This window comes from Manduca sexta, chromosome 20 (assembly GCF_014839805.1).
Source record: "Manduca sexta isolate Smith_Timp_Sample1 chromosome 20, JHU_Msex_v1.0, whole genome shotgun sequence".
Lineage (NCBI taxonomy): Eukaryota > Metazoa > Arthropoda > Insecta > Lepidoptera > Sphingidae > Manduca > Manduca sexta.
The window spans coordinates 4891641-4917302 of record NC_051134.1 but is presented as its reverse complement, the minus strand read 5'-3'; the positions used below and the strand labels follow the sequence as shown (position 1 = coordinate 4917302).

The 25662-nt window shown below is 36.0% G+C and overlaps 2 protein-coding genes across 5 annotated transcripts in view; one reads left to right on the top strand and one right to left on the bottom strand.

Annotated features, from left to right (window-relative positions):
• The window catches only part of LOC115445738 (V-type proton ATPase 116 kDa subunit a1), a 43068-nt gene extending 40200 nt beyond the window's left edge, over positions 1–2868 (top strand). The window contains exon 14 of one of the 2 annotated variants that reach the window (XM_030172129.2): positions 8–2868. In XM_030172129.2, the coding sequence (XP_030027989.2) occupies positions 8–131 (124 nt within the window). In that variant the 3' untranslated portion in view covers positions 132–2868. The remainder of the gene's footprint in view (positions 1–7) is intronic. The other variant, XM_030172130.2, reaches the window with a different exon arrangement.
• On the bottom strand, positions 2764–24865 carry LOC115445739 (katanin p60 ATPase-containing subunit A1). 3 transcript variants are annotated; one of them, XM_030172133.2, is made up of 10 exons: positions 24744–24865; positions 23425–23595; positions 10873–11111; positions 10098–10570; positions 7021–7200; positions 6369–6511; positions 5920–6029; positions 5414–5540; positions 4917–5097; positions 2764–4510 (listed from the first exon to the last, which is right to left on the bottom strand). In XM_030172133.2, exons 2-10 carry the CDS (start codon positions 23589–23591, stop codon positions 4493–4495), a joined length of 1638 nt encoding a protein of 545 aa, XP_030027993.1. In that variant the 5' UTR covers positions 23592–23595; positions 24744–24865; the 3' UTR covers positions 2764–4492. The 3 variants fall into 3 exon arrangements, with proteins under 3 accessions (XP_030027993.1, XP_030027994.1, XP_030027991.1); XM_030172134.2 differs by lacking the exons at positions 23425–23595; positions 24744–24865 and adding an exon at positions 15142–15359; XM_030172131.2 differs by lacking the exons at positions 23425–23595; positions 24744–24865 and adding an exon at positions 12134–12571.
• Positions 24866–25662: the final 797 nt, after the last annotated feature.

Sequence of the window (25662 nt, the reverse complement as noted above, 5' to 3'; positions counted from 1 at the left end):
TCCCCAGGGTGGAGTTCATGAGTAAATTCTACGAAGGACAAGGTTACGCCTTCCTACCGTTCTCCTTCGCAGCGATCCTCGAGCACGAAGACGAGAAGATAGTGGAAACCAACGGCGTCCCGCCAGAGTGACTGTCAGACCAACTAGCAATAAATTGTAGCAACTTTACACTGCCTAGCACCTGAAATTAAACGCATAAGGCACTCTAATATAGTTTTATCAGAATTAAATAGTGCTGTGCCTTCGTATACAACTAACGATAATCCAACATATCTTTTGTCGCTTTATTTCGATAAGATAGATTCAATTCTGTAGTAATAAATGTTGATAATTTATAGCTTAACGGATTTCGGTCCTTAATAAATTGTTAGTACAAATTATACCAAAAGACACGATATGATAATAAAGTGGTGTACTAGTTCATTGTGTAAATTCTATCGATGTCGATAAAACGTAAATTCGGTCATGTTGTAATTGTTGTGATATGTCACGGTACGTAAGTGACTATTGAATATGTTAATCGTAATAAAGTAAATCTAACTATTTAGCTTTAATATCGATATTTTAATCCTAAGAATGATATATTTTTGTTTTATTCCATTATTATAGATCGACTTCGCGCTGTACAATATAAAGACGGGTATAAGATTAAATCTATATTTCTCGTCATAAAGTAGATGAATAAAATATCTCATAAAAATATTCAAATTATCTAATAAATGGGAAGACGAACTCTAAACAAAACTGAGGAGCCTTATTCTCTATGACAGTGTAAATTCGTAACGCGGTTGTGTCACACATTTTAGCGTGGAATTAGTGTGAAATGGTATTCTGTATGTCAATTAACACTGTCATAAACACGATTAGGTCCGATACGTTTTTGTTACGCACTGTCAAAATAATGTGTGGCAGTGTACATTCTGCGGCTGATGATGTTAGAGATTAAAGCCATGGAAGAAATTTAATATTAACATTAGCACAGCTTTTTAGCTACTTCAAGTCTCCAGTGGTATTTAAAATTACGAAATATATTGAAGACAATTACAAATACCCTGTGAATATTATTTTTCTATTCAAACATTTTAACTCCATAATACGTGTTACAATCGATTTAGTCTAATAATATCGATACAAAACACACCGTTACTAATCGAAGTCGATCATTATCGATATATATTTTTTGACGTTATAATTTTTGACTATGTTAAATGTTTATTTTTCTAAATTATTTTATATTGTTTGACTATTAATATTGTTAGTTATTTTCTATTTATATGTTGTGTGAAAATATTTTTGATCCAAAGATTTATTGTGTTTCATCGTTTTAGAGTGTTTATGTTGTAAATATACTTTAGTGCCTTGGAATTATAATAAGTATTCATTTTAAAATATTAAGGAATGTTGGTATACATATTACAGTACTTATCACGTAAGGGTGGTTATACACGGCTAGTTTGAGGCAGTTGAAATTACAACAGCATAGAGGCATCCCTATTCTTTGATTATGATCACTTGAGCATTGATAACCATATCGCTAACCAGTCAAATCTTTTTTTATAGAAACACGGCTAGGGGACCCCACTGCACTTAATGTTAAGTAGAGTGGTGTCCAATAGAATGTCGAATGACGAGAGATGATTACCCCTCGGCAGTCGATACAATTATGATGGCCTGTTCGAATCAGATATACACAGGCTGATGCCAAAACGCGACACACTTACGTGGGCCACTATGGCGGGTTTTAACACCTTGTGTACGGTGGTCACTATCCGGGCGGATATAAAATGTATACTACCACCAATCAAATCTGCTCGAGAAGATAACCGACTGCTCAAGCTGGCTGTGCATGGTCGCTCTAACATCATTGCTTGAATGCCTTTGGAAAATTTTCATCGAAATTAAGGTCTGTAGAATTCAACACATCGACTAACAAAATGCAAACTAGATTAAAACCATTTAATTACTTCAAAATAATTTGATAAAATTACACAAATTAAAATAAACAACTATTATGTAGCGTTTCTGCCTGGTAACAAATAGCTATTGGCAAATAAGCTCACTAGATGTCGCTAGAAAACGAGTGAACATAGACTGACATATGTGATTTCACTAGCATCAGTTTCAAATTAAAGGTGCCTTAAAAGATTAATAGTGTACAAGTGGTGACCATATATCACGCGACTCACGCCTTGCCACGAGCAAGCGGCTCTAAAATAACTACTTTTTGCCAAGCTAAACCGGCTTTTATTCAAAAGTAATTAGTGTATAAATCCAAATATATTTTATTATTCAACAATCAGTAGGAAATTAGGATAAGAAGAAGTCTTTATATTGTTAATAAATATATATTTTATATGATTTGATTGTTATTGACGGACCAATGTGGCCTTAATGAGGTGGTCGCATATAGCTGAGCACGAGATGCACTCACACTATTGAATCAAGAAATATTGAATCAATAATCCTTCATTCTTTAATGTTGAAATTCCTGATTCTTCCTTTCAGACCCCTACCGGCCAGCCCCTTAAACAAAGCTATAAATATTGTCTTAAATTACTATAAAAAATATTTCATCGTATTATAATGTAAACGAAATCTAACTAAGCGAAACTAAGCGAATATCTTAAACCGATTGTATTACAATAAACATGACTACTTCATTTTATATTGTAAACTAACCTACATTTAATAAATACGTAACTGAGACAAGGTTATAAGGTTACCGTGCGACGCCATATGCGACCGTCAAATAAAACGATCATATATAAAACTCATTTATTATAAACGTTACACAAACCGACAGCACTCTACATCTCCACGATAATGAGACGAAATCACACCATTCCTCAATAAACGAATATAATCCAACGACAGTATTTCATTACACCCTATATAACCTTTTAACATAATTTCAAACAAATTAAAACAAATCGTAAAATTTTATAAATTGTTTTCACCCAAAACAATATATGAACAAAAACCAGAAAATTTTCTATAATTTAATTTTAGCCTTTCACTTTACACACCGTAACCTACGACATTCTCGATTCCATAAATATATTTCTTACATTAAACATTGTTTAATATATTTTCACATTTATTATAAAAGTATTATAGAAAAACGGATCATAGAAATGTTAACAAATCTAGAACGAAAAACGCGATATTCTATCCTTTTTAAAAAGCGTATAAATCATTTTAGGTAATAATCCGGGGGACTGCAAAAGGCTTTCTGCAAGTTGATCTCTATCTTGTTTGCACTGGACTAGCTAAGGTACCAGTTAGCCGGGTTAGCTACTGTACTATTGAAAGTACTTACCGTATTAGCTAACAGTTCGCATTAGTTAAAAACATTTTTTTACGCTCACCCTGGATTAAGGCAATTAAAAACTGTTTTATAGCTGAGTGGTGTTAGCGAGCTATAGTTATAATACCCATATATATACTTATTTAATAAATTGCATTGCAATGTTGTGTTAATTGATTTTGAATATTATTTCAATGAAACAATGTCGATAATAGTTTGACAGTAAAAAACTCTCTGCCCCGCGTAATTGTTCTTTCTCAAAAGAGAAAGAAAGTTAAATATACCTATTTTTTAGCAAAAGCCGTCTAGTTGTTAACATTTCTATTTCCGCGCATTCTTAGCGTACCTATATTCCATAATTATATAGACGAGGTTTCAACATCGCCGAGTTATTTTTATTTAATTCAATTTTACCAAGCGCCATTCGGACAAAGAATGTGTAGCTAAAGAAAAGACAAATAGACAGCGGTGTAAGCACATTTGTACCTACAACAATGGATATTAAACTAATTTTACAATGGTATAGAACTTGCATAAACCTCATCGATATATAATATTACCAGTAGTAGTATATTAATAATGACGAACATTTTGGTCTTTAATTTAGAGGTCACAAAGAAAGGAAGACCCATAAATATTGCACGAATACTCCCAAATCTTTTACATTATGGAAAACTTCAAACTCTGTCCTTATTGTTATTTTTACAGGTTTTGCCGAATCTAAACACTTTCCAAGCGTAGTTTAAAATATTTTTTAAAAACAGCCAGTTATTTTCGTTCTAAACCCAATTTAATATCAATTAATTTTTAATATAGAATATCATTAAATTTATAAATTATTAGTAATATAAAAGTGTTAGTAATGTAACCAAAAATGTACCCTATCTTATTTATTCAAGCTTTATTCACATCTACCACCATTTTACATACAATTATATACTGGTTTTCATATAACTTATTATATTTATTTCAAACTACGTACTGTTTACTGATAGATATGAATCAAGCTCTACAAAACCTTCGTATTCTAAACTGAATAAATTACTCAGACTCATTCACACAGTAATACCCAGAATATAGAATATTGTTCCCAGATGTCAGTATGAATGTTGGTGAACTCACGCGACGTGAAACTCAAGCGTTGCGCAGCCGACGCAGCAGCGCCCGCAGCGCGCGGCCCCGGCGCTAGGAGCAGCCGTGCTTCTGCGAACATAGATAATAAAAATACGTCGAACAATAATAAAACAATAGCTTTTGTCTACAGCTTCGCTCACGTGAAAAAAAATACGGAATAAATATTTCTCACGATAGTCGATAGTAGTAGTAGATAGATAGTAGCCTATAGAATTCAGGAGTAATATTTAAACATTCCTGAGATTGATGCATTCAAGCAAACCAACAAACAAACTAAGGCGGAATTTAATCTAGTATTTTACAAAAAAGAACGCGTCTGTTGTAAAACTATCATGTCAAATGCTTGTTGGGAACATTCTTGGAAAGTGAGTTGCACAAACTCAGCCTTAGAAGACAGGAGGTGGAAAAAACAATTTCAATAAACTTTGAGCATCTGAATAATCACCAAACTCTTTCAGTAATATGAGAGTCAGACCTGCATCCACGAGGTGTACCGTGCGACATCAGCTGGTGTGACGGTGCGCCGTGTCTTCTCCATCGAGGAATCAAGGTCTCCGCGCGACACCGGCGCCTCCAGCTCCGACCGTTTCAGCTTCCTGATCTGATCAGGGCTCTTGCCGGCTATCTTCCTGCGCATTGTCATCATCGCCGCGTCTCTAATGCAATAATTAATATAAATATGAAATATTGCATAAAAATTGTTTTACAAAAAGTTATTTGAGTATCCGATCAAAAATAATCATGACAATTCGAAGCTATCAATGTGTATACTTTTCTTCTTTAAATACGTATTTGGAGAACAAAGATTTCAACAGAACGAAATAAATTAACGCAGAATGTTTTTTTAATGATTTCCTAAAATTTATAAATATAGCATACGCATATTCCGTAATGCCAAGCTACCTTCTGTCAGTTTAAAGCAAATATTAATACGAATATCCTTTTCAATAATAAAAATAACAGCAGCCTTACCTGCAAAGATTACAAATGTCGGAGCCGCTGTAACCGTCTAACTTATTAGCCAACTCGGTAAAGTCGATGTCATCGGCGAGCGCCACCTCGCGTAGGTACAATTTCAACAACTTGATCCGCGTCACCTCTGTTCAACAAAAATGTCATCATTGAATATTTCGATATTCTTTACTAACGATAACGCGTTAACGTGTATAATTACAGCGCCTGTACTATGAACATTGTAGCTAATGTAACAATTAGACTAAGACTTTACAGCTCATGTCTCATAATGGCGAGCGCAGTAGAATACCAAAGAATACTTAGTAATTCGAGGCGTTGCTTTTTATCGACGGAACCACAGGCAGAAGAAAGTAAGTTATATATAAGAATGAAAACCTAAATACTCATAAAATTTATATATAAGTAGATATAGTATACATTTTTAGCGGGCAAATAGCTAGATTTAATTATACCAAGCTCACTCAATCGGAAATACTATTAAGAGAAATAGAAAAAATGGTTACCATCAGGCAGGCCGATGTAGATCCTCTTCTCAAACCTCCTTCTGAACGCCTCGTCGATGTCCCACGGGTGGTTTGTCGCGGCCAGAACCATTATGATCTTATCACGATTACTAAAAGCAAGAAGAAACAAACGAACATATTTTTTATTTTTATTTAATATAACATATTTAATTTTATATTGGACATTATTTACAAAATATCTTTTAACGTTAAACAAACGATTAAGGATACATTTGTATTAATTAACAAACATCCTCAAACCAAACTACATTCAAATTATAATGAAGCAAAAAGGATAATATCTTTAAAATTAAAGCATTTATAATTTTACGCGCTCTATAATTTTACGTAGAATGACAAATTCTGCAATCAAACTAATTTCTTCATCTTAATAAAACTATTTCCACCATCTACATTGTTTTTTTGTCTTGTGAGACGAGATAACATACAAAGCAGCGGCCAGTCCGTCCATCTGTATGAGCAGCTCTGCCTTGAACCGCCTGGAGGCTTCGTGCTCCGAGTCGGCGCCGCGCACCGCGCACAGAGAGTCCACCTCGTCTAGGAATATCGTGCTGGGAGCGTAGAACGCCGCCTGGAATTAGAGATAACATGAATTGCAGTGACGTACATTTTTGATATTAAATGGAAATTATATTTTTTTAAAAAGAAAAGACTAAAGAAGATATGCTGAGCTGACTGTCAATCTTTACAAGTTGAAGAGGCACTACAAGAAGAAGATAATTTTGACGGGATTATAACTATAAGAGGTGTGAATACTGCCACAACGGGATGAAACATATATCACTCCTCTCTGCGTCGGTGGTTAACAGCATTATTATTTTTCGCAAAGCTGACTGGATTAACTGGTTTTGCTTGCCAAGTTTCAGTTGAAGTGGAATGAAATTCGTTTATTGATCAAGTAATTAGATCGTTTTCCAACCAAATCAGTAAAATTAATAGAAAATATATATATATATACAAAATTAACTATATTTATAGTAACCTCAATACACTAGTAATGGCTTAATCGTTTAAGTTTATTACCGCCAGCGAGTAAAACATCCATTACGAGAATAAAATTGTAGAGATAAATTTCCTCACCATATCGAACAACAACCGCACGAGTTTCTCCGAATCGCCCCTGTATTTGGACGTGAGTGTAGCTGATGAGACGTTGAAGAAGGTGGTCCGGCACTCTGTGGCGACCGCTCGGGCGAGCAACGTCTTCCCAGTGCCCGGAGGACCCGTCAACAACACACCTTTCCACGGACGGCGGATACCCTGCGGTTTCAACAATTCAATTTAATCTCTATGATGCTAAAAAATTACTAAGATATCCCAATATTAGAAAAATATAAATAATAATATTAGGTATTAGAACAATGTTAATAATTTTATCTTAGTGTAACTGAAACCTTTCGAAGATGTCAAAAGTGATGCTAATGGCTATCATTATTATATATTTTTATATGCAAAAGTAATGAAGACTCAGGAATTACATGAGAGAAGAGCTATGGCGTGCAGAATCTTACTATCTAACTTACTTCTTACTAAAATTATAAATGCGAAACAAGAAATTATTGGATTTGCCACTTCTATTGACCATAGCCGGATCAACATAGGCTACTTTTATGCCGAAAAATACGCAGCGGGACTTTTGATTTCGGAGGATACGAATAAAAACTATTCGATAATATAACATCAGTATTAAACCATCCATCAACCATTAACGGTGAATAAAACATCGTAAGGAAATTTGCACACCTGAGAAATTCTCTATAGGAATTTTGAGGGTTTGTGAAGTCTACCAATCCGCACTAGGCAGGCGTGATGGACTAAGGCCTAATGCCCCAGCAGCAGAGGAGGCCCGTGCCCAACAGTACAACAGTTTGTAATACAGGGCTGATAATATATTAAACCATGTATGTTTTAAAAAAAATATTCACAAATTATTATGGCAAAGAAGAAACAATATTACATTATACCAAAAAATATTTTAAAAATCAATCATTTTTAAGAAGCTGATAACAAATACTATCACTTAAAAATTTAAGCAGCGGCACAGGCACGCAACACTTACTTTCTCACGCAGATATGTCTACCGGGGACGCATGTAATATATTGAAGTGTTGTAATGAAATGGAGTTTAATGAGAAATAAATTATAAACAAGTTATGATGCAGTTTTGGAATATTAATTAGATATATTACAATTTAGACTGCATCGGTGGCGTACTTGTATTAAGGTACAACTGCTGATCTCCTAGTTGGACAAAACTATATAGCGTTTTTATACTAAGTATTAGCCCGGAATTTATGCCTGATAAGGCGATAAACTCTTCCTCGATTACATTATAAGACAGAAATACACACTATGGAAAGCGAATGATCCAGTTGTCTCTCTGCCTACGGAACCGACGTGCAATTGGTTTTCCCAATGCAGAGTGCTGGGACGCCTGCTCTAAATCAACACTACTTCTTATCTCTATTGTTTCACCTCATAGATTTTTTTTTATTTTTTACTTCGCATACTATTAAGGCTCATAATCCCTGCCCTAGAAGTAGCGCGTGTATTAATATACCATCATCATTCCGCATCGAAACCGATCCACCGCAGAGCTATCGCATGAATGTCACGTTTCACACGGAAACCGCAAAACACGAGTCCCAATAATATAAACAAATAACTTTCTAGTTTACAGTAATTATTATAAGTTATAGGTATGTATCTATAACGAATGACGGTCACCAGGAATGTCGGTCTTACTGGATTACGGGTTATCCAGGAATACGACTCGGTACAAACAATCTATTTATTCATCACTACCACATTTTTCGATATGTATAAAATTCGCTCCCATCTGCAATATAACATTACATTAGTAATTACAATTTCACCAGTTATTGTATACGCATTAAAACTAATAACTGACCTAGTTTTATGGACCTTACACACGTCATATTTGGGTGAAATGTTAAACATTACCGTTCAAGGTCTGGCGCATATGTGCTTTAATGGTATTTTCATTTTTTAAACACGTTACGCACGAAAGAGTTTTTAACACGTGGAGTATTTTATTAATATTTTTTCCTGCTTATGACATACACGCCTCAAACATTTGTGGGTATTACCAACATTTGTTCAATGCGGGAATCAAATGCATTGTTCACCCATCACGGTCGACTGATTCCATGGCAGACCACAAAGCTTGATAACATATTATTGGCTATTTACAAAAATGTTAGTGTTTGCTATTTTGCAGAATACGTTGTTATCAAGCTATCACCACTCTTAGGGAAAGGGAAACTCAACAAACGGTCATGAAGTTCAGATAATTCTCAATATATATATGATGTCTGTATCAATTAACAGGGAAAAGAAACATTGGCATGTATTCTGACCTTTCCATACATTTCCTAACATTTTTTGCAGTACATTCGACCGCCTGAAGTTGTACAACATCGCAAACAACATTAGCAGTACTCGAAAGGGCAAACGCGACAGAATAAGGTATAAAGCGATGGTATCGGTCACGCAATACTACGATTAAAACCAGAGCAAGTTCAATAAAATGATTAACTGACCAATTTCCTCCATCCTTGAGATAAGTCCTGCGAAATCGTACAGAATAACATTTTTCTTTATTCAACTTAGGAAAACACGGTAAATAAACCACGTTAGTGAACTAAGCCCTAAAGCATCTCAGAAACTTGTGTCTACCAGTTGAACATTATATCAAAGGGCTCATATTAAAAGAAGAGCAAGTCTGACTAATGACTAGACCCACCCACGCCCGACATAATTGTGGATAATATTTGCCTAACAATTGCTTTCATACTATCTACTTCATAATCAGGATTGTAGTTCTGTCTGTTAGTAACAAGCCTAGACACCGCATTCAAAATTTACATAATATATTATGTATACAAGTAAGAAACTCGTGTCACCAGACTCAAATGATATTTACAATTTATTTATGGCTCCTAGTCGGCTTTTATATAACCAAAGGGAAACCAAATGACCGTTATTAAATACAAATTTATACCATGTTTGTCAACTATGGAAACCATTATCTTTATCAAAGAATCTTTTCCAAAATACATTACATCATAACTTGTCCATCTCATCTGCTAGCCATTTAGTATTCTAGACTATGAATAATCAAAAACATCACTCGCCTTGAAGTAATCCGGCATGACCAGTGGCAGGACCATTGCCTCTTGCAACACAGACTTCGCATCGTCCAGACCAATCACATCCTTCCAACGTACATCTGGATTCTTCTGTAAGATATCCCTTTCCAACGTCTCCACTAAATGTAACTCATATCCAGTTGCATCGAAAACTTTTTCGTCTTTTTCCAGAATTGTGACGTCAGCTCCTTCTGTAGGAACGTCTTTTCTAACAGTGGGTTTGATTGGCGCCAACTGTCTTCGAGGCCTTGGCATTCTTTCTACTGATCTGGTTTTCCTTCCACTGTTCACTGATGATGTTGATGACGGTTTTCTGGAGACTATTGACGGCAGCGTGGGCTGGATGTCTGGATCTCGTTTGCGAAGTGTTCCTGCCCATTTCTCCGTAGTGGGGTCTGTCTGTTTGGCTTGGTCTAGCGGTTGCTCTTGGAATGTGTTTGCTTGCGTTGGTTTCACCACTGCAACAAAATTATATTTGTGCAATTAATTTCAGTCAAACGCTGGCTATGATATTCAGTACTATAATTTATGTGACCTGAAATTATCAAATTCACGATATATTAAAACAAAAACAAACATATTCAGTCTTTACAAAGAGAGCTATCGATTCCAGTGATTGATTTTATTGTGACAACTACATTATCAACATGATCTAATTTATTACAAAAACTAGGTTCCATAGATTCCCTAAAATTTTAGGCCATTTACCAACAATATTTACAGTTGCAGGTACGGTGAGGAAAGAGTCACTCAAACTCACCCTGTGTAGGCGGATGCCTGGTGCCATTGCCGGCGTGGGTATTCGGCTGGTGTTTGGCTCGCTCCCGCCTGATGTCGCTGCGTTCCGTGCGCAGGCCGTCGCGCGGCGGCTCTTTGTCGTCACCATCGCCGTGGTTACCACCGCGGCGGGTGGTCATGCGCGCGAACCCGAACGGCTGAAGGCTTTCCACCATCATCCGATCCATCATACGTGCCATTTGATGGAAGCTGGATGATGGGCTGGTGAAAAGAGAAAATCATGACACGAAAGGACAAAATATCGTACGTAAATTTACTTGAAATTTGTATAAAAGTGAGGAAATGCAGTAGGTTTTTTCTTTTAGTGTTAAAACTAAACTAAAAGAAGATGTAAAACCAAGTGTTTCCAAAATGATAAGTACTAATGCAGTGAATTGCATCCTATGAATAATTATTCATCTTTATCTAACTATGAATTTTATATAAAAATATTCATGAAATACAGTGTTAAACAAACTAAAATTTTATTATCAAGATTAAATATGTCATAACGCGACCCAATTTTTACGTTCTAATTCCATTCCGTGTTACAATCTTCTTCGCCTACATCCGTGATTTTCCTACATTTATGCATACAGCCGCGGAAGCCTTGTTAATGAAGTAAGGTTTCCTTGCAGCGATTCCGCATACGTAAATATGCGCTTAGGTTTAACAAACAGACTAGCCGCTAACATATTAGATTAAGGTGTAATCACTGTAGGTATATCCGCTAGGTAGCTTTAAAACTTGATTTGTGATAATTGACAATTAAAATCATGCCACTCTTAACCACTTCTCGTAGTGAACTGGAAATAATTATGCATCAAACGTGACCTGATATAAAATCACACAATCAATGAAGATTAAGGATAAATTCAAAACATACAAAGAAAATATAAATTAAAAGAAAAAAGGTGGTAATACATATGAAATCAAAGTAAACCTTAGTAAATTGGTAGACATTAAAATTAAACTATTTTTTCGGATTTTATCGCGGTTTTAATATTTTAATTATCTCCCGGACCCCCAAATTGGTAGACTTGTAAGTGAGATAATCAGTGAAGTCAAAATAAACGTACTATTTCTAAGGTCCCAATCCTTTTAATTAAACATTGTCAACATACTTACAATCGGCTGTGCGTAATAGGTTGTGACGACAACTTAACATCCAATGATTAACCCGATCTTCTGTCAATCTTCTGTTATGGAGAAATATACGACGAACAATATACCACTATACAAACCAAGACAAGTAACATCCAGAAGGAGTTGTAGCAGATCGAGAAAGGCCGAACGACCAACACGGCTTCGGATTCCACGACTGCACAGCCATTGCTTTACATGAAAAACTCCTCGTAATGTGAGGTCGATCTTGATTGGGAAGCAACCAGTGAATGTCCGCAGTATGACTTGGTGATTGACGGGGAACTCCATGTTGCCGTATTTGCCCGTCATCATACCGTCGAACAAGCATACTGGGGCAATATATCCAATGAAATCCCCAAAATATAATGATAATTGACAACGAGCAATCACTAAATTGATTTAGCTGATAGTAAAGTATTATAGGAAACTTCTTTTTAATTGAATGGCGAGCAAACTCTTCTCTTAATAGTAACCGACTGCCTCAAACCGCACCACAACCCAAAATAACAAAGCACTGCGTTACTAATACTTTAAAAACAAAACAGAAAACCTGATCCCAGCTGATTTAGCGGAGGAATAGCCCGCGTCCGCTGCTCATTGTCTTCAAGTGGCACGTCTATATTTGTTATGTTGATAAAACGCTCGGTAATTGGCTGAATTGTTATGACTTTGCTCGGCCAGCGTCTCAACGGTCTTTTGTTCTCGACAGGGCCGGGCCCAGGATTCCGTTAAGGAGGTCGTTTTTGTAGTAGAGCGTTGACAGATTCATATCTGGGACGATGCATGTTTTGATCCATAAGAAGAAGATGTTATTTTTACTGTACTAAAGACTATATTCGTATACCTAACTCTCATTAGGACAGTTTGGTACAGTTTGTGCCACCACTTTTGAGTTCGGCTCTGGTTACCAATCATGTTCGAAATAACCTCGACGGATCAGCTAACAAGCTTGATTGAATCCATTAAATTCACGATTCCTTAACTTTTGTTATGATTATTTTTATCAACAAAAATTATTCCCCGAGTATGTGGAACAAAAGAGTTATTAAAGAAGACAAAGGAATTTGAAAATGTTGACATCATTGAATATTTGGGGAAAACGAAGGATCTAGACCATTCAGAGCAAGAGATTGTAAAATTTTCAGAAGTATTTTGTAGCAATAATCACGATTAATTGGAATTATATTTTCGCACACTTCTCTTTTTTCTTGCTTGCCGAGAGTTCGTATTCGAACTGCCATCTATATCATAGACTACCCACGACAACAACTATTGGAAACAACTAGTGATGCGACAGACAAGTCATACCATCGATACAATATCTACTACAATGACTTTATAGCAGATAAGTACAGTCCGAATGTAATGTCAACCAAAGAAAGAAGTCGCCTTTCACAATGGTTACCATAATAATATTTCTGGACTTGGTTTTGACTTCAAACACCGGCTGAGCCCGGAACAAGCCAAGTACAGGAGATATGTCTTTGATCATAACCATTTAGAAATATATAACATCTGTTTTATACATAGTATGGTTTTAATGCGGCGATAGCCTAGTTAGTTGTGGAACGGACTGCCGAGACGAATGTTCGCAGGTTCAAATTCCAAGGGCACACACCTCTTACTTTTCTAAAAAAATATGTGTGTATTGTTTGTGAATTATCGCTTGCTTTAACGGTGCAGGAAAACATCGTGAGGAAACCTGCATACCTGAGAAATTCTCTATAGGAATTTTCGAGGGTGTGGAAAGTCTACCATGCCGCACTAAGCCAGCGTGGTGGTCTAAGGGCTAATCCCTCTCAGAAGTAGAGGAGACCCGTGCCCAACAGTGGGACAGTATATAATACAGGGCTGTTATTATTATTCTATATGGTTTTAATTCTTAGTTGGAACTAAAAATCATTACTTTAGTAAAAAAAACTACGTAATACGAATAAGTTTTTCCAACACCTTGATGACACAGTTTAAGGTGCTTTAAAATATGACTTGGAAAAGTGCCAAGTCGGTACAAAACTAGGCTATCTTGCAAATGTCGTGTTAATGGAAAAAAAATATCATTGACTCCAAACATTTTTTAAAAAATTAACTGAAACAAGTAAACCTCTACTACCATTGTTTTATTACCCCTTATAATGTCTGTAGTTACCTAAGTACCTAACTGTTAATTGTAATTATTATTATTATGTATCGTGAATTCTTGACTGAGGAAAGGCCTTAGCTATTTCAGCGCCCGTTCAAAATATTTATGGCGCCTCTTTCTTTGCGACTTTTTTTCTGGTTCCACCCTAAAGACGCTTAGAACGCCACGGGTACGTGAAAACTTTCGCAACCAAAGGTCAGCGGACGCACCCCAAACCTTGGCGCTTGGAGCTGCCGCTCTGATCCCTATAGGCGAGCTGGTCCTCTCTTGACCTGCCTTAAGTGCAACTATGTTCGCCTACGTAACTATTAAATTATTTTATTTTCACTAAACACCCACAATACCAGAGGATAAACACAACACTAATAAAGAACTAGACTAATACGGATGTTTAAATACGGATCTTAAGAGAAAGGAATAAGGATTAGGAAAATACGGAGGTTGGTTTGAGTATTAAAGTTATGCAATTCATCGAGTATTCCTCTGATATAGGCGATATATACGGCCGCGTAGTATTAACCATAAAATTTGGTAATCTGTCTGTTTTCCCCCATCAAAATACAAAAGCATTATAAAGTTATAAATGGTAGAGGTTGAGTTTTTCTACGTGATTCATACATAAATGTTATACTTTCTATATCCATTAGTCAATCTAAGCTAGATATATTCCATAATACCGAAAGCTCAAGGTGTAAACTATTCTAAACGCAGTAGTAACACTACCCAGAACATTGAATTTCTATGATTTATACAGCACTGAACAACGCTCATTATGTTCAATAGATGCTATCTCAAAATGCCAAATTACATTCTCTTGTAAACGCAATCAGTGCTTGCATCTCACATCCAGCGAATAGACAACCATACAGGTGGTCCCCGACAGCGATCTATCTAGATCTATCTACCTGATGTAACTAGCGATTAAACTACTGCTGTTACTACATAGACGTGTTCACATCTACATACCCGCAGAACGCGTCCCGTTCAAAATACCTCCTCAGTCCCCCCACATTTGGGTACAGAAAGTCACCGAAACCAAAATCCATCGCTCGCCTCAAAAACCTGGCAGCACTTGCTAACATGTGGTTGCTTTGTCATCGGATTCTGTTATATGGTTTTAAATGGACATGATTTCTATTGAGGTGTGTGTCATGATGGAATATTGTGACAGTATTGTTTTGGTTTGGTCGCCATGGCAACGTTGCGGAAATCATGGGCTTGACCGATTGCCGGCTGTACAAACTGTGTCTGCTGGTATTTGGGACTGGTTTTACGAACAACATCCTTATTGGTTTCTAAATAAGGGTTGAAATATTTTGTGTCCTGTTATGCGGTGGTAAAGGTAAATTTGTCGAAGGTCCTTGACTGGTCTACTTTTTGGTAAATCTCATTAATATTTTTTTCATGAATGGTGATTAACCTATTTCAGTTTTTTGTGGCAAAGCTCTTCGAGGTCTAGGTGATTATTCATTTACTTTGATTTTTGAAAATTAACTTCAGCACTTTTTATGACCATACCTTGCAAAAAGATTTCTCCGTTTTTATCAATTTACTAAAAAGGGTTCACAAATCTTTTTGATGTCATTACCGCCATCAATGTGCGTTAACCTTACTGTAAATGCAATATATTCAGGGACCTATTATTGTGCACTGTATTATGACGTCATACTTTACGCGCTACTAACCTTGTATACATTGAGTTGCTGTTGTTAATCAAATGAACGTCAAAACTCGTTTTGTGCTTTTGTATACAACTGATGAGAAAAGCAATCTGATGGAACGCCACACCTTCTCATAAACATAATCCAAGCTAATCAGAAGATCACGCACAACGGCCCAACTTGCTACTAAGGAACCCCTCAACATAGCTAATCAGAAATCGGAACAAACAAACATCATGATGCTGGGACCTACATAGGTAATGTAAACGTAATAATTAAGGCGTAAATTATCTTTTAGCTATTAAAATTTTACAAGTTATTCGAACTGCAGAAGTAAAATAAAAAAGCGTGTAAGTTTCGAAAAAAATAAATGTCAATAAGAAGTAATTTTCATTTACACGCCCTAATGCCACTATTAATAAACTATAAAAATTCGTCACACCGGCAACATCACACTTTCAATCAGAAATGCACGCATGCACAGGCCATATTCGCACCAAATAACAAATGATCTAAAGATCAAATACTGGGACTTTTGGTTTTGGTATCCGTTATTGATTATTTTTGGCACAATGTTAGCAGAGGTAAAGACCAGTATGTATTATAGTATAATTTTTAATGCAATGTCAAAATAACTTTAATAGCTTTGTCAAATATTTGCTCTTATTCATGGCTACACCCACGCTTCGTCTAATTAATGCAAAAACATTAGACATTTTTGTGTCGCGTTCCGGGCTCAGCCTGTGCATATTCGTTTACAACAGGCCGGCATAATTGTGTCAACTGCCTAGGGGTAATTACTTCTAGCCAGTCTACATTCTATTAGACTCCTCTCCACTTACCATTAGGTGAATAAAAACTGAAAAATACTGTAGCCATAGCATAACATACTTGCTCGTTACTTGAGATATTTATTTAAGATGTTAAGTCTAAACGCCTAATCACATTGGGTATCAGTGGGGTCCATATTACCCGATTCCTGCCGGCTTCCCTTTCGTAATTTATGTAAAATCAAATTATCATTACAACGTTTTGTAGAAAGCATGACTAATGCATGCTTTACCTAAGTAAATGTTATGATAGGTTCCCTTTTGGAAAATCCCTTCTCCACTGGCTACTAAAAATTTCTATATTGCCCGCAGACTACTATGACATAGATAGACAAAGTTAACCCAGACGGTCTCTGGTATAGAGAAGTACACACATACACAGTGCATTTATACATAGTGCCAGACATTGCTTAGTCAACAAACTTGAGATTCTTTAGAGCAGTAAGCCTCGTCTGCGAAGTTATTAAGTTACACAATGTTATATAATAACTTTAAGCTCTAGTGTAAAAGAGAGCTTAAAGCTCTGTCTGGAGACACAATTTTAATACAGACAAGTGTGTTTGAAACGTGAGCACTTCAAAATAAAAAGTAATTAATTTATTAATATTAAAGACTTAGCTTAGATACCCAGATCAAAAAAGTTTTATTTGAATTTTATTTATTGGTACAAAATTAAAAGGTTAAAAAACCTAACGCCTAATATAGTACCCTTTTCTATCTACCCCTTTAGTATTAAGGTGTGAAGATAACAATCTATCACCTATAGAGCATCATTACACCTGACCCAAATAAGCTACAAAAGTTTGAGTATAGGTAATTGAACTTTGTGTTTACCCCAAACATAGGGGTAAACTTGACAGCTTTACTCCGGAACTGTGCCAAAGGTCAACGACTACTAGACGTCGTCGGTCATCCACCTTCTATTAATGCAATCGATGCTTCGGTGACAACAACTGAAGATACCGATAGGGTCATATGTCAAATAAATAAATAATCATTGTTTCGGCCCTAACTAGAGGGAGACAGGAGTTAGTGACGTGTGTCTTTACCCTTATTTAAGTAAAATTTAATTTGTATCGTTTTTTTTTTATTGTTTTAATGACGAGGTGAGCTTGCCGTTCGCCTGATAGTAAGCGATACATCCGCCCATAAACAGTAGAAACAACATCCAAAACCTTTAATTAGAAAGTATTGTTTGGTATTCCACTGCGCTCGCCATCCTGAGACGTAAGATGTTAAGTCTCATTATGTCCAGTAGTTACACTGGCTACAATGTCCTTTAAACCGCAACACAACAGTGACAACACACTGCTTCTTGGTGGCAGTAATATATTGCGGCGGTACCTATCCAGACGGACTCTCACATATGAAAGACAATCTCTCGTTGATCTAAGCCAGTTCCGTGTTAACATTTTTCTCAAAAAAATAATAATAATTAAAAACCATTATCATGTCATAATTCAGATCGGATGATAAGTGGGACAAAGTGTTATACTATCTTTTCTAACTGAAATTACATGATAGCTGGACACTCCTATGCACTCATTCAAGTCAACATAGCACAACTAATTGTTACAAAGGTCATTGCACCAGATATAATGCGGCCTATTGTCGTCCACAAACGGCCTCAGGACTTCAAAGAAAGCGGTCACCCAGTACTGCACCAGAATACAGAATTTCCAGTGTTCCTTGTTGTTAACTATACCTGTTAAAAATTCTATTTGGAACTATAGCCTGACCAAGACAATAATAAGTTAACGTCGTCAATACCAGAAAGGATCTAATTTCTGGTTTTGACGTAACTATAGAACAAAAATGAAATAGTGATACTCCCAAACAGCCTTTTTGTACGAGCGCGGCAAAGTGACTATTACAAATTTACAAATATTACAAATTTACAACTATTCGAATTTACAACTATTACAAATTTACAACTATTACAAATTTACAACTATTCGAATTTACAACTATTACAAATTTACAACTATTACAAATTTACAACTATTACAAATTTACAACTATTACGTACTCACAATTAATAATTATAATTAATCACATTCACCACCACATGTTATAACATAAGATGTTGCTATGTTTTTCAGTTCTTATTATGTTTTATCCCTTTTGTCTGCTTTAAGTTTCTACTTATGTAACTAAATAATATTAATAACGAACATTATTATTTTTGCCGCTGTACTAATATATAAATTTGCATGCTGTGGTCTCCTATAATTGAAGAGGCACGTCACATTGTTAATTGTACCAATATTACGACATTGTATTTATTATATGCCGTGTATCCTTTGTTGGAGATCCTTAAATAAATAAATAAATAAAAGTGACCCCACTGCCCCTATAGTAAGTCGAGTGGGGTCCAATAGAATGTCGACTGACAAGAGATGGTTATCACTCAGTAGGCGATACCATTATGCCGGCCTGTTGGAACCGGAAAACCGGTTTCTTGGTGAGGCTATGAGAATTTCACCAATGTTAATACTAGTTCATAGGTTTGATGCAAATGTAATTAATTAAAATCTATCATTAAAATCCAATTTGATAGTCGAACAAATGATATGTCACTAACAGAGGTCATTGCACCTGGATACAGATCAACTTTTCCTTCCAAACAGGATTTGTAATAATATATCGGTAACAGTACACATTCGTAGGTAGGGTTGTTAAACTTGACTTGCAACAATTTAGAAATAATTAAAATCACATTCGCAAAATCTATACCAAGTTTTGCAACTGGATAGCAAAATTGCCGAAAATATGCCGAATTTCTTACTGGACGCACTCTTTCATAATCTAATGCGGATTTAGTGTTTCGCTTTAGTATACGAATAAAGAACTCCAAAATTTACTTAGAAATACACAAGTACAATAAACGCTACGATATACATACAGCTTAAAATAGAAATCCTAACATCCATATTTTTCGACCCTAATCGACAACCCTGCCAGGTCACGGGCTGGAAATGCGCCAATCAGGGCGTGCAGTATCAGTTGACACGTGATCAGCCGAGTGTCACATCTGTAACATTTTTATATGCAACGCGGAACGGCCATCCACCAGCTCTGATGACCCTGCAAAGGTCGGGACATTGAGTGGAGGTGAAGCAGAGTCATATACAGCTATACAATAGATATTATATTATACATCAGTGGTGATAGGTGCATTTTCCGAAAAGGAATCCGATACAACATATAGGTATGTATGGATGCGGTCTGCAAATTGTTCTAATGATAATTAGATTCTACATAAAGCGAAGCCGGCGAGAATAGGGTTATATGGACCTTTCGACCCTTATTTGGTAAGTAAAATGAAGCTGAATCATAGTGGGTTCCTCCGTATCGAAGAAAATTCTTCGGCTTTGAATATATAAGTCATTAAAGTTGTGCTATTGTACATAAGGGGAAGCTGACAAGAATCGACTTATATGGACCCTTTGCTGTTAGACATGTGTATTTAGTAAGTAAAATGAAACTAAATCATAGTCGGTTACACAGTATCGAAGAAGATTCTTCGGCTTTGAATTTATCAGTCATTAAAGTTTGTCAATTAAGTGTTGCCCGTCCTTGAAATAGAAACCAGAATCTCCCGGATTACAGCAATGCCCAGGGGCAATTCTTCTGTGCTCGCTCTTCACACCGCATGCACACACATTCATAGGGTGAAATTTGCTACAGCCTTAAGCACACACTATTGGTTGTAAGTACACATTGAGGCCTATTCTCCACTCCGCCTATCCTAAAAGAGGGATAGTATTCTTCACCCACACGTCCCTTCCCCAAATATTCATACTCTCCTTCGGGTCCTGCAGTCATTAAACCAGCATATTCCAGTTTCCCATTCGTAGGTCTTCCCCGGAGTTGATTACAGCGACGACCACTCGAACAAAAAAACCCTAGACCGAGCAAGCTACACAATAAACTTGTTAATGATTTTCTATAAGAAATCTAATATCTGTCCCTCTATCCAAAATCCTCAAATCAAATCAATTACCCTAACCTAAATCAAAGTTTGCAATTGAAGATGACCAACCAATTTGATCACGCAAGGATGTCGCCCACGAACCAACAGGCGGACATATTGGCTAATAGCTGTGTGGGCGATAATGTGCTGAAACAGCCGTGATGTGCGAGTTATCAAATTTTAGTTTGTAATTGAGTATACAATTGTTTTGGAGGTAATCGGACGTTGTTATGCCGAAAGGAAGCAACGTAGCCTTGAAAAAATTGAGTTAAGTGCACAACGTTTTATTATCAAATCAAATATAATCAAATATCGAAAATTTAGATTATAATGTATATTGCATATGCGTCGAAAAGTTAGTATGGCGCAATGTTTCTATTCGTGGAGCTAGACTAACACCTAACGTTCAGTGGCGAAGCGTCCATACAATCCGATTCCTACCGGCTTCCCTTTTCGGTTTATTTACTTTTGTCTTTGTATTTGTTAAATTGGCCGCGATATGTTAACTAACGCAATGTTTTTTGCATCGGGTTAGCTTTCGAAAAATTTCACCCTTCGCCACTGCTAACGTTTCATCTTAATTAATGCTATATTTATAGTCATTAAACGTCAGTGTGACTTCAGTATAAATCACTTCCCGTTATAAAAATAAATACAACAAAGCATCGCGCCTTTTTCCTTTTTTACATATAGGCAGAGGGGTAACCCATCCACATGTCGCCTGCTATGTTAGCACCCATATAATAATTGACGTGCCTTTTATGCCATTGACCGGGCACATCTCCAGACTCTGGACTAATATTGACCAGAAGAGCCCATCATTTTGCCTAACCCAAAAAAAATATTAAGACACCAATATTCATACAATTGTCTGTGAACTATAAATGAAATATCAGTGATATCGTACGGGTTTTATAAAGCCTTCCCTCGTATTACAAAACGGTAGATGATTCATGTAGTTAGTAGCGTGCAGCTGGACAGCGGTCAATAAATTAGTCTAGCGCTGTTCAAATACTCGGAGTCTAGACATTGTTTTTGAGTTTAGTAATGTTTATCAAAATTGCATGCAGATTAATTAATAATAATAATAATATCAGCCCTGTATTATATACTTGCCCACTGCTGAGCAGCCTCCTCTACTACTGAGAGGGATTAGGCCTTAGTCCACCACGCTGGCCTAGTGCGGATTGGTAGACTTCACACACCTTCGAAATTCCTATAGAGAACTTCTCAGATGTGCAGATTAATTAAACTGGGATGTAAACATTGGCTTTTTTATGTACCTTCAACTGATGGTAAGCGGAGTGGAGTTCAGGGTTCAGTGGCGAAGCGTCCATACAATCCGATTCCTACCTATCCCTTTTAGGTTTATTTACGTTTGTCTTAATTTTTATATCTTGTCAAATTAGCCGCGATTAACCGAGCCTTTTTATTTGTCTCGGGTTACCTTGAAATATTTCACTCTTCGCCACTACCAAAGTTTCGACTGTCGAGAGACAGTAATTATCCTTCGCCAGTCCATACATAGTTCACAGTATTAGACAGAGCTAAAGAGAGATATATTCAATTTATTAATGCCATGGCAAAATGACCCTGTATATGCTCCGATACAATCCTATTAGTATGTATAGCTATTTTCCTATACACCGAACTGCGAAAGATTATGTGGGTAAATGTGTGTATGTTCACGAAAGGTACTCGAAGGTAGATGTTTTAATGTTAAGAAATAAGTAAACAGCTGATCCAAATTTACTCAGATTTGGATGTAAATAGACATGAAATAAACGAGATCCTATTTTAATGTATAAAAAACACACACATCACGCCTTTACCCCCGAAAGTGTAGGCAGAGATGTAACCAGACATCCACTTTTCGTTATGTGTGTTCTGTAGTATATGAAATTGGCCATTTATCTCTATACAACGCACAGTAACGCATTTATATACCGGAAAATGACTTTCACGCGTGCGTAATCGACAACAAAATCTACTTTAAAACAAACATATTTAAACTGAAACGACTTATAATGACACTACTTTCCATTAAAATGACGTAAACATTATAAGTTAATACCAATGCCTACATAATATTTCTAAGTTCGCAAACGCTTGAGTAATGGCGTCTGGACTGTAATTGTTGGTTTTTTTATCGGCCGAGCAATCTCAAGTGCTTTACAAAGCAGGTCACGGGGAGAGCCGAGGTAACACGAAAACCGTTAAAGGTCAGAGATGGACCTAGGGTAACAAGTGGTTTATTGGGAGGCGTTGGGCCCCGCTCAAAAATGTATTTGTTGTAAGATTTATTAGTTTGTCTGTGGGTCTCTTGTATGTAGTAAACTAGTTAATTTATCATAATATTTTTATTATACAATATTTTCGTTTAATTTTCTGTCAATATTTACCTATACCAAAATACCAGTGCAATCGGAGGTCACTCTTAAATAAACAACACGACAATAATAAAACCGTTAAAAAAATACGTAAAACATTCTTTGTTTATACTCGATTCAGTGAGTTTCATAAATATATGACTTTTTTTTATTTATTACACTTAATAAACAAATGTATATAGGTGGACTTAATGCCATAGGCATTCTCTACTAGTCAACCTTAGAGTGGTGTAGAGATAATTTAGGTGTGCATCAATATAACATGAAACTTAAAAAGAAAACAACTTAAACTTGAATATCCTAAGTTGTAATTAAATATAACAATAGATTGCTATAGATTACTTACCAGACTATAAATACAAGATATAGATACAAAACTATAGATTACTTACCAGCCAATGTCCCAGGCGGAGTGGAAGGCGGGGTGTGCGCTCATGGCTCCGAGCGGCACCCCGAACCCGAACTCTATCTTGACGTCATCTGCGCGGCGGGGCCAGGAACCGCGGGCGGTGGACTCCCTTGGCTCCGCCGTGCCAGACCGCATGTCGTTCGTCATCATCGGGCTATAGAAACGGTTATAACCGGGTAATGAGACAGTCACTTGGTAAATGATCAGCTCATACAATAACAAATGACTCAGGTATCGATTGAAAAACGGTCACTATTTAGCAGCAGAGAACGAATGGATATTTAAGGTGTTGGGCATGAATATGTTAGATTATGTACGTGTCATCTAAATATTTTTAATAAAATATTATTGATTTTTGACCCCTAGTCTAAATGCGGCCCTGGTGTATATTATTTCATTTGCGTATAAACTACACAGTATACTCAAATAGCCACTAAAGTCGAAAAAAGTAATCGACGTAAGGCACCAAATATAGCTCAAACAAATGACTATCAAATCGGTGAAATATGTATCACATTTTCAGGAAGCAAAATATGATCAAGTTGTTTAAATACGTCCTAACTTTTCAATCGTCTTTATATTCTACATAATTAACAGTTCCAAAACACTGGTCCAACTGGCATCATTTTATAAGTAGGTACCTTTTACTTTCATATAAAGTTTTAAATAAAAATGACTGAGGAAGAACACTGTTTTGTGAATAATTATCTCGTTCTTTTATTATCTAATTTGCCTTATTTTAGACAACTAAGTGCGTGTAAGTCTACAGAGGTCTTTGTGTACTGGTTGCTCGTCTTTTAATTTATCTTAAATGTATTTTATTTAAATCACGTTACGCTCACTGCCACGTACATTTGCGAATAAAACTTTTATTATGAATAAAAGTCACAACATATTTCTAGCTATAATTATAATGCCAATTAATTTCTTTTGCTTATAACTATTATAGACATGTTAATGAATTGTTAATGTTCAATAATAATTAATGTTCGATCGCTTTTGTTGCAGGAATCGAATCGGTCATTACTGTCTAAGCTCTCCTTTAATCATATTTCCTAAAATATTTTTAAATATTCTTTTTAGAGACTTAAATAAATTATATTATTTAATTTACATTTTAAAGCATAGTAACATTAACTAAAAATTGGAAAATGTTTTCCGGAAATGTTTTCGTCAAAAATCCGAATTCCTCCAAAAAAAAATCCTTTTTTATTAATTTAGTAATCTCACAACCAATACCATATGAATAACCAAAACAGCTTCAAACAAACAAGCACATAAATAATGTAATTAAAATCGCACCTAATCCGACAATATAGCACGCACTCGTAGCAAGTCTACGTTGCTACGAAACTACGCTGGGCAAAACGCGCTAGGCACTACGCGCAAGGCACTACGCGCTACGCGGGCGCACGCGATGGCTGACCGCGACGCACTGACAGACGGCCGGCCGTTGACCGCCTCCGACCCCACTCAATAACACAGCCGAAATACTTTTAAATTACTTTAAAATGTTTCACACGTCCTAATAAACATGCAATGTGTACTGTAAATCCCACAACAATTATAATAAAGGAAGGAAGACTTGAAGACAAAATGTTTGCGTGTTTTGAATGACGCTCTTGAAGAAAACTGCAAGTGGCTAATGACTAGATAAACAGTTGTTCAATTGTTTAAGATTTTTTTTGGGTATTTTATTTTTTTACTTTTGCGTAAAATAAAGCAACTTATATTATGTAATAATTGCAGTTTCTTGAAATATTATAATTGAAACGTCATGAAATTAAATTAAATACCTTCATATTATACTTAAGTTTTTAGCCACGTCTAGGAGGTCACCTGGCTGCCATTATTTGGCCTTGAATTTCAGTTATAGCCTTGGCATGTCTGTAACCTAGACTTTATTATGAGTTAAATCTCCACCCGTGGTCAGCTAACTAAGTATAAATGATATAAAATCGTAATTAAATATTATTACATTTTAAATAAACAACGTGCGTGATGCGTGTATTGTACCCAACATTGGGATATAAAAAATAAATAAACAAACGCAAATAAATCTTAAATTGCGAAAATTTTGTTTTCTAATTTGTAAAAGACATATCGACTTCACAAAGAATACGTTCCTGCTATATTACAAATAAGATCTACATATGAGTAATGGGTAGACAATTCTTAATAAATATGAATTAGTAAAGAACACTGGCGTAAGGTGACATTT

Excerpts from the sequence above, each read along its gene's own strand:
- LOC115445739 (XM_030172131.2), bottom strand. The coding sequence starts at position 12,363 with ATGCTTGTTCGACGGTATGATGACGGGCAAATACGGCAACATGGAGTT. Across the intron at positions 11,112-12,133 it reads TCTGGATGTTACTTGTCTTG|CCCATCATCCAGCTTCCATC; the intron begins GTTTGTATAGTG and ends TCTTTTCACCAG. Across the intron at positions 5,541-5,919 it reads CTACATCGGCCTGCCTGATG|AGGTGACGCGGATCAAGTTG; the intron begins GTAACCATTTTT and ends TTTGTTGAACAG.